We start from the raw sequence: 10,546 nt of genomic DNA, 5'->3' as shown, positions 1-10,546 counted from the left end.
TTGGTTTCATGGTCTTATTCTGACAGCAAGAAAACTAAATAAATTGATTTTTCATATATTCAAATTTTATATACGATTAATGTTGGCACTCCATTGGCAATGAATTGGCATAGAACACATCAACATAGATTAATGTTGGTCGGATGGAAAAATACCAAGAGAGATTAATGCATATATTTGATGGCTCTCAGTTTTGAAATAAACACGGTTTATAGCGATGAAGAAACAAAAGGTATTAGCTCTATTACCTCACACAACCATTTGAAGTAATCACCAGGAGACGAAAGAACATATCAGGCTGTAGGAGTTAACATGACCTCCGTTGCATTGTTCATACGCACTCAATTCTGAAAAAGAAAAACATAAGCTTCAGTAGCAAACAAATAGAATCCTAAAACCATGTATATATATACAGAGAAAAGAAAGTTAGGAACGCAAACTGTCCTATTACTCCCATGTGTGAAGAGCCAAAGCTATTTTCAAGCAGTATTATAAGGTAGCTCTAGATTTTAATCCATAGCAATCAAATTAACTACTACAGAAAAACTAAGAACAATAAACCTGAACTATTGCATGAAAGAAAAAGCAGTTATGATGATCTCCTTCAATACCTAAATTGCAAAAAGCTAGTCGGTCTACTCAACTTGTTATTTCTTACATGAACTAAATAATAGAAAAAAGAAATCAGATGAATTACATAGATTAATACTACCCTGCCAGCCTTATTGGATTTTTACCAAACTCTTTGCAGGCACAAAGAAACAAAAACAGGGGATTGCAAGAAAGGGAGAGAGAAAACTCGGGAAGAGGAGTATGATTGTGTACGTGAAGCTGAATTGTGATAAAGTGGACGCTTGGAGAAGAGGCGGAGGAGGACGAGCAGATGGACATCCTCCATGACGAAGCAGGGCCGGACTGCTCCTTCTCTCGTGGCCAACCTCCTCCCTCTCCCTCCAAACCACCGCGATCGACCGCTGGCCCCGCTGCTTCTTGTCCCCGACGTTGGCCTCTCCCTGCTCCTGGCTCGCTGCTCGTCCCCATGCCGCCGGTCTCCCCTACACCTCCACCAACCTTGAAGACCCTGCTTCCCCTCCTCACCCATGGGGACGACCAGCGCTGAATCTAGAACCACCGCGAGCAACGACCTGGAGGGGCTAGAGTGGGGAGGAAGAGGAGAGATAGTGGCGGCGCAGGAGAGAGAGGATGAAGATGGGGAGAGGCGGCGGCGGCAGCTTGGAGGGAGATCAAGGAAGAGAAGGGAGGGTAGCATGGGGGCGTGGGTGGGGAAGCGCTAGGTTTTTACCGGGCGTTCGCCCGTGACTCTCCTCTCTCACGCAGGCACGGGCAAAACGCAATACAATGCTGGGTCCAGCAAGCAAATCAGACCTACCTATCATTGACATAGAGCAAAATGATGATGTAAAGAAGGACGGACGGCTGGGCCTTTGCCACCACCATAAAAAGTACATTTCATGGTGAATCGAGCGAACCATAACTACCACGCGATGCAGGCAGCTCAGGATGGCGGGTAGTGTAGCTGGATTTATATGTTCAATTGGGCTCTTGGAATTCATAGGAAGGAACAATGCCAAATCATGTTTGGATGCACATAGTTTGGAATTGGACATTTAAAAATGTGGGAACACAATTTGCTGTACAAATTTGAAAATGGAATTTGAGCAACACATGCATATATTTGAAAAATGATTTATTACAAAAAAATGAAAAAAATAAAACATAAAAGATGGTACAGGCCAGTAGTACATTATGATGAACTTGACAACATCTACTGTGAAAAGATACAAAAAATAGGTTGTATGTAACAGTAGCAAACAATAGCATATTTTGGTGAACTTGACAGCAACATTAACTTCTCAAAAAACATGAAAAATAGGAATAGATATATGTAACAGCAGCATATATGATTATCTTGACAATATATAATTTAAGATGATTAAATGAGAAGTCTCATAAGGATGGCAACAACAAATTATAGAAGTATTACAGAAAAGAGGCCACATTACAAGTAGCACAACAAGTTTAGAAGTCTGATACACACTAAATCAGATTATAAGTAGCAACATGCATACATAATATCCATCAAGAGCCATTTTTTTAATCCAACATCAACAGACCAGCCCTCTCACGCAACGGGTGGGGAGAAGGCAGGGGATCTCAGTGAGAGATGCATCAGGTGAGAGGGACGGGTTCACAGAGGCATGGAGGAAGAGGTCTGGCCGGATGGGGCGGAGGCGGAGAGAAAGGAGACCGGCGGATGGCCGGAGATGCAGGCCGACCGGGGAGATGGGGGCGGGTGCCAGGGGTGCTACAGGGGAGATGTGGAGAGGGGGGAGGCCGTTGCTGGACGGAGAAGGAAAGGAGGGGGAGGGGCGAGGCTGGGGCTCACCTGCGCCACCACGTGCCGCCGCTTCTCCACCTCGTCCCGTGTGAGCCCTTTTCGCTTCTGGGGCGGTGGAGGAGTAGGCGCTGGCCGCCATCTCCGCCTGGCCCCTGCCTCGTCGGACAAGCGGTGGAGGAGTAGGCGCCCGGGCAAGTCTTGCGGCTCAGGGCGGGTGACATCGGGGAGGTGCTGCGGCTCGGTGTGATGGGACGACAGCGTGAAGGCGCCGCAGACGGAGGGGGTCAAGGCGGAGTGAGGCGGCGTCGTCGCTGATGGTGCTGTGGCTCGGCATGATGGGGGCGACGGCATGAAGGCGTGGCGGACGGAGGGGATTGGGGAGGAGCGGGGCGAGTGGGGGATGGGCTCGATCCAGCCTCTAACGTCGGTGTGCGGGGAGGGCGGCGAGCGGGGAGGAGGTTGTTGCGCCCTGAGTGCAGCCGCGGCGGCGGACGTGGCGGCGGCGAGCGTGCGCGAGCTGGAGAGGGATGGGATAGGGTTTGGGTGGTTGGGCTGCCCGGGGGGGTGGGGGTTCTTTTTCTTTCTTTCTCTTTTTTTTGTTTAGATAAATGGGATGGATGGATGGATGGATGCCATGTCATCAATCCATGACACAAACATTTCAACCAATGAGAACAAAAATAACCCCACAGTTTTTTTTACCTGGAAATTTTTTACCCCATCTCTTTGCCATCTGCCAGCAGATGGCAAAGAATCTTTGCCGTCTGCTGGCAGATGGCAAAGAGGTGGGGCTGGTACGCAGTTACACTTTTGATGGGCACAGGATTTGCCAACCTCTTTGCCATCTGCTGGCAGATGGCAAAGATTATTTGCCATCCACTAGCAGATGGCAAAGAATTCGCTGATGGCAACCATGTTCTTTTCCATCTGTCAGTTCTTTGCCATCTATTTTTTATGAGCAGATGGCAAAGACGTTTTTTCCATCAGCTCGCAGATGGCAAAGAGCTGGCTGATGGCAAATTCCCTATTTCCAGTAGTGATCTGGGCGTCGTGGCTCAGCCGAGAACATTGAGAAACTTGGTTATAAACTTCTTGTAAACCCAAAACACGCGTGAAAATCATGAAAACTGGCATGGTGTCACGTCTTGGTCCTATCATGTTGTGCTAATTTTTTTGGCCGAATAGGACCAGTTTTATTATAAGCTTCTTACAAACCGGAGATTCTCTCAGGAAGGCTCATGGTTCTGAGGTGGAACGTGCCCCCTTTGTGTGCGAAACGATATATGCTGCCCCCTTGATTTTCTTTACAGAGGTAACATAGAACTATATGAGTGTCGTGTTAAATTTTGGAATCATTCCGGGTTCGTTCGACCTTTTTTATACATCAATTGAGTTTTTGGACATTTAATGTGCATAATTCAAATTTGAACAACAAGCACATGCTCCAGTGCACAGAAGTTGGTTGAAAAATCACATGTGTGTCATCGGGTGAATTTCTAGGTCCCATGCAAAAAAAGGGAATGAAAATGAAACATCTGGGCGTCATGGCTCGGCCGAGAACATTGAGAAACTTGGTTTTAAAATTCTTGTAAATTTAAAACATGCCTGAAAATTATGAAACTTGGGATAGTGTCATGTCATGGTACTATCATGTTGTGGTATAAAACTTGGCCGAATTGGAACAAGTTTTGGTATAAGCTTCTTGCAAACTGGAGCTTCTCTCGAGGAGGCTCGTGGTTCTGAGAGGGAATGTGCCACCTTTGTGTGTGAAATGATAGACGATGCCCCCTTGATTTTCTTTACAGAGGCAACATAGAACTATATGACTGTCGTATTAAAATTTGGAATTAGTCCGGGTTCGTTTGGCCTTTTTTATACATTAATTGAGTTGCTTGATATTTAATGTGCACAATTCAATTTTGAACTATAAGCACATGACACCTTGCACGTGCGAAGGTAATTTTGCTGTCCGATTGTAACGTGATAGCGTTTGTTCCAAAGATCCCTACACGTGCTCATCGGGAGCAGAGCCCTTTGACCTCTATCCGCCGTGCACCTCCCTCCCAACGTCTCCACTAATGGTGCCCGAGCCCCTGTTTCACAGCGTGGCTATGTCTCACTAGACTGAGATTTAATAAAGAAAAATGACAATCTGAAAAGAATGTTTTGCACGGATCTTGATGTAAGATCCGACGGACCTATATAGTATCGACTGCAACTTATAGCAAGCATGATGAATATAAGGACGATGACAATGGATACTAATTGTCTTACATATCTAGGAAGATAAATTAAAAAGCACATGCGGCTAAGCCCGAAATACACAAGGGAAAAAGAAGAAGGTAGACACATACAACGATCTGGCTCGCTGATCTCTACTTTCTTGATGCGCTGCAGATCACAGAGACTAGTTCTCGCGGCGAGCGGCGATGATCTCTTTCATCAGTATCATGTCCTTAATACGCTGCTCGGCAGCAACCACAGATTCTTCCACCAGCCTTTCGTGCTCGATGTGGAGCATGTCATTCTCGTCCATAAGTTTCTTGATGATGATGCCCGTCCTCTTCAACAAGGCAACAGTCTCCTCCGCCTGCTTTGCCCTTCCGGTGATCTTCTCCCTCAGCAGGTCTCGCTCGGCCCGGAGTTGTACAAACGTGGCATTCATCTCATCCTATAGCTTCATCCAGCCGAAGATCTGATCCATCTGGCTATGGACGATCGCATGCATGCGCCTCTAAGAGTCCTTGCCTGCCCGCAAGACATTTTCCTAGACCGCCGCGACAAGGGAGGACATATCTGCTACATTCGCAGTGCGGTAGGACATCTCTGCTGCATTCGCGGCATGGCCAGACCAGTCTATTGCATCGACGATGCGGCATGACCTCCATGTTGCTTCAACGTCGCGGCGGAACCTCTGTGCTGATACTGCCGCGCGGCGGGACATGTCGGCTGCTTTTGCGGCTAGGCGAGACATCTCTTGTGCTTCCGCTTCCATGCTCGCCTCTCCCAGGTGGCAATCTCTCGACCTAGAAATAACGCTGGCCATGGCAGACGCAAGAGAATGATGTTGAATGAGTTGTTTGCTTATGTGGCTGAGGAGTTGAGGAAGGAATGTGCAGTCATCTTGGCATAGTACAATATTTATAACTGAGTACTAATACGCTCCTAAGTGGGAAACATTTTAGGTTGTGATCGGTGTGAACAGGTTTGCAATTAAATACTATATCAGTGTGATCAGTGTGAACAGGAGTAGTAATTTGGAATGTGACGAGACGTAAGCTCAAAATTTATTAACTGTTCTAGTTTCAAAGTGCGGCACTATTCCCGTATGGCATAACGTGGGCACTTGTTCTCGGCCGTGGTGTAGCTGTTTTGTAATATGCCATGGTACTTCTTTTTCTTCTGCTGTGTAGGTGCAATAACTGGAACCATCAGATACATATCTTACGGTTATTGGGGCGTTCGCCAAGAATATCCTCATGGCGAGCTATAGACTAGTCTTTTTTTCACACGCATTACGTCGACACATATCATCTCTCTCCCTCTTTCCCACACACACACCTAGTCTCCCGGGACTTCTCGCACAAACCATCTCTAGCTCCTTAGGTTTATGCCACCCACATACACTTGTACTCCGAGTTTAGTATGTTATACGCGAAGAGAAGAGGTGCACGCACACACTCGTCCTCTCTCACACACACATCTGTAGCTACGAATTGTAGTGTTCTCAACAATCCGATCAACTCTATCATAGGTTCCTGTTGCTCCTTGGCCTTGAGATTGGGAAGTTTAATATGCGGAGGCTAAGATGGAGGTGCGAGGTTTTGGTTAATGTGCGGGCCGCACATAGCACCAACACGACACAAAGCTTCGTCTACCTCGTGCGCAGTCGGGTGAGTACTACTGGTAGTAGTACTACTTTGATGTGTGGCGTCAACTCGCACAAGGATGCAACACTTCCTGAACAAACAAGCATATAAGATGCTTATTCTCCTTACCCAAAGGAACTTTATATCCAACAGACACAAAATATCCATTTGACTGTTGGAAATTACTTTAAGTGCTGATCTGATATCGAAGTAATTGCTGCGTCGCCACCAAAAACCACATTCTCTGAAGCTAAAGTAGACCGAGCTAACCCCTATATTATCATATTACTAAGATAAGCAGAAGGCGCTGTAGAATCATTTAGGAGGTGAGCTTGTCAATCTGAATGTGGAGGGACACCATCCTCGACAACCCAGCCCCGTCCAGCAGCTTGGGCGGAACTATGAAGAAGGTCAGCTCCTGCATGTCGACGTTGCTGGGATCCTTGCTGCTTGTCACCTTGATTTCCACCTTGACGTCATTGGTCCTGACTTTGGGCTCCCCCATGGGCCGTTCTCCCATAGCTTGGCCGCATAGTGCGGCAGTGGGGATGTCCCCCCTCTGATGCAGACGACCGGCACGGTGATAGGCACGCCGTTGTCGAGGACGCCGCCGACTAAGAAAAACATGCGACGTCCTCCTCCACGAATAGCAAGAGTCGTGGCTCTGATAGTGGGACTTGCAGCTGGAGCAACTTGCCGTACTGGATCCTATGCACGGGCATGGGATGCACGGTGCTGATGTGGTGAGAGAGCGCTGGCGGCGGGCCTTCGTAGCTGCAGACGGGCACGGGGCATTTGTAGGGTGCAAGCGGACACACACTCCGGTGATCGGCGAGCTTGTGGTAAGTGATGTAGAGCCCATAGCCTTCATGCGGGCACACCCCTCTCACCAAGGAGAGGACATCCTCTAGCACCCTGTTCCGCACGTCAAAGCAGCCGCCACGCTCACACTTCTGGAACTGCCGCAGGTTCCCGGGGTGCTCGTCGCGGCAGTCCGCGCAGGCTAGCTGCCCTCCCTTGCACTGCACAAATAAATCGAACAACACATCAATCAAGAAACCTGCACCTTGCTAGATCTGCCGAACATACGAGGTGTATTCAAACTTCATACACTGGAGGCTTCAAGGGGCGGAGGCATAAGGGGCAGTGGAGCAAGCTGAGGTCCATAGAGACCATAGAGAGCTCCATCATCGGGTCCTATTCCGTCGGCATGATCTCTCCCTCCTCGTGCACAACCATCTCTCGCTTTAGGGCCAGGGAATTACATCACATATTCATACTACTTCAAGGTACATTAAATCAACACATGCAAGTACAGTATCAAAAGGAAAGTCATGACATGCATGCATGCGTTGTAACTAATGCATCGGTAAACACATATTATTGAAATATATCGAGTGCACTTCTTTGATGTGTCACATCAACTCGTAAAAAGGTGAAGTTTGATTACAACGCCCTCTCCCTTGCCCATGAGCATGGTGGCTCACAGGACTAGGAGAAGCTTTCGCTACACGCTCTCCCTACCGCACGCGATGGACATGCAACAGTTCATTCGATGTCAGATGGCCAGAGGCATACTAGTAGTACTCCACTGCAGTAGTACCATGATAGTTCGACTTCCCGAAGAGGCGAAGAGCCAAGCGCAACCCGGACGCTCGTGTGGCAGTTTCATGTGTAGGGGAGGTAGTATAGTGACATAGTCTAGGATAGCATGTACCATGCTTTGATACGTCTCCAACGTATCTATAATTTTTGATTGTTCCATGATGTTATATTATCATTCTTGGATGTTTTACAATCATTTTATAGTCACCTTATATCATTTTTTGGCACTAACCTTGCTAGTTGCTATTTTTTGCATCTTTTTTACATCACAGGAAATCCATATCAAACGGAGTCCAAACGCAACGAAACTCCTGGAAGATTTTTTTGGGCCAGAAGAAAGCCAGTGGGCCAAGGGATCACCTGGGGGGCTGCTCGAGGGGATCAGCACCCACCAGGGCGCACTAGGAGGCCCCGGGCGCGCCCAGGGGTGTGCTGCCCACCTTGGGTGCCCCCTGAATCGCCTCTTTTCTCTACAAATACCACAATATTCCAGAAAACCTAGGGGAGGTGACAAAATATTGATCCAGCTGCCACAGAGTCCAGAACTACCAGATCCAACCTAGACACCGTCATGGAGGGGTTCACCACTTCCATTGGTGCCTCTCCTATGATGCGTGAGTAGTTCTTTGTAGACCTACGGGTCCGTAGTTAGTAGCTAGATGGCTTCCTCTCTCTCTCTCTTGATTATCAATACAATGGTCTCTTGGAGATCCATATGATGTAAGTCCTTTTGCGGTGTGTTTGTTGGGATCCAATGAACTTTTAGTTTATGATCAGATCTATGTTTTATCCATGAAAGTTATTTGAGTCTTCTTTGATCTCTTATATGCATGATTGCTTATAGCCTCGTATTTCTTCTCCGATATTTGGGTTTTGTTTGGCCAACTTGATATATTTATCTTGCAATGGGAAGAGGTGCTTTGTAGTGTGTTTGATCTTACGGTGCTTGATCCCAGTGACAGAAGGGGAACCGATACGTATGTATCGTTGCTACTAAGGATAACAAGATGGGTTCTATATCTTTGCAATAGATAAACGGATCCCGTCTACATCATGTCATCATTCTTATTGCATTACTCTATTTTTCCATGAATTTAATACACTAGATGCATGCTGGATAGCAGTCGATGTGTGGAGTAATAGTAGTAGATGCAGGAAGGAGACGGCTAATAATGTTGGACATGATGCCTATATAATGATCATTGCCAGGATATCGTCGTGATTATTTGAAGTTCAATCAATTTCCCAACAGTAATTGTTTTCCCACCATTCGCTATTTTTTGAGAGAAGCCACTAGTGAAACCTACGGCCCCCGGGTGTCGGTGTACTAGAGTAGGGGTACCCTAGTATCCCGAACTTGTGCACGGGCAGTTGCAGCGCCCCGCGGCAAGGCTTGCCGGGTGACCGCCAAGGTCCTCCGTGGTTCCTTTGGAGCCATTCAAGAACAAAGTATTCAAGCCAAGGAGACAAGGCCCCGGCAAGAGGAGCTTGCCGGGAAGGCCAACCAAGGCATCTCAAGGAACTTGCCGCGACGCGCCACGCGTCCCAGCAAGGCCCGGTGAGTGACAAGCTTCCGGACGCGACAAGACAACGACCGCGGCAAGGCGCTTGCCGCGGCAAACTACCACTCTGTACCCGCGCTCCAGCACATCCACCAACGTGTCGCCCCGGGACCTTTCCAGGCGCGCGTGGCAAGAGGCTGTGCGGCCAACGGTGCACGGTGGCAAGCGACGCTGACAAGATAGCCATCATGGCAAACGGTGGCGTCCCTAACGGTCCCTTTCTGCACTGTTTGGGCGACGCAAATAGGCATTTAATGCCTTTGTCCCCTGCCGTCAGGGTTAGGTATGATACACTGTACAGGTAGTTGTACCAACCACAATTCCTTTTCCATTTTTACCCTTGTCTACGTTGCCACCTGTCGGTGACCCCTTTAGCATATAAAAGGAGGCCCATGCGCAACGTAGAAAGGGGTTCGAAGGCAGAAAAACACTCACGCTCGGTCTCGTTAGCAGCTAGTGTGTACTGTAGCACTCAGCGCTCCCGAGCAAGAACTCAATACACTCAGACATGCAGCAGTAGGAGTGTTATCTCTCCGGAGAGCTCCGAAGCTGGGTAAACTGCTCGTGTGCTTCGCCTCGATCTGCCTTCATGCGATCTCCGCCCCCCGCCGAACCGAAAGGGGCTCGGTCCGCTGGTCCCATAGGTGTTCGTGGATCAGTTTCCCCCGACATCTTTGGCACGCCAGGTAGGGGGCGTCGAGGTTGTGAGAACCTGATCCGGCGTTCACACGAGCTAGATCTTCACCTTCTTCATCGACATGCCACCGAAGAAGAAGGCTTCGGCGACAGCTGTACCGTCCACGTCGATCCCACCACCACCGGAGCAAACGGGTGGTGGGGTAGACGCCGGCAGAAGAACGGACAATGACGAGGGAGCTCAAGGTGCTGCCAGCTCCATGGACAAGGCTGCGCAGACCTCGGCGTCCGTACATGCACCGCGCCCATCTCAGGAGGCGCAGGACCGACAGCGTCATGGTATTCGCAGTACCATACGTTTGTTGGACCAAGATCGAGCTGGTGGATCTCGGGGTGCTCAAGACCAGCATGCACGCCAACATGCTGGCATGAGCGAGACACGGTCGCCTGGACGGGATACTGCTCCTTCTAACATAGTTAGAAGTCCGAGCATATCCCGCTCCTCGCGTCGTTCG

The 10,546-nt window shown here is 48.6% G+C and overlaps 1 protein-coding gene across 1 annotated transcript; it reads right to left on the bottom strand.

Moving 5' to 3' along the window:
• Positions 1–252: 252 nt before the first annotated feature.
• On the bottom strand, positions 253–2,792 carry LOC119281259. Its single transcript, XM_037561833.1, has 2 exons — positions 2,408–2,792; positions 253–347 (listed from the first exon to the last, which is right to left on the bottom strand). The coding sequence occupies exons 1-2, from the start codon at positions 2,708–2,710 to the stop codon at positions 342–344; spliced, it is 309 nt and encodes a 102-aa protein (XP_037417730.1). The 5' UTR covers positions 2,711–2,792; the 3' UTR covers positions 253–341.
• Positions 2,793–10,546: the final 7,754 nt, after the last annotated feature.

The sequence above is a fragment of the Triticum dicoccoides genome, chromosome 3B (assembly GCF_002162155.2).
Source record: "Triticum dicoccoides isolate Atlit2015 ecotype Zavitan chromosome 3B, WEW_v2.0, whole genome shotgun sequence".
NCBI classification, from domain to species: Eukaryota; Viridiplantae; Streptophyta; class Magnoliopsida; order Poales; family Poaceae; genus Triticum; species Triticum dicoccoides.
Note: the sequence above shows the minus strand (reverse complement) of the source record. Positions and strands in the feature narration are given on the sequence as shown.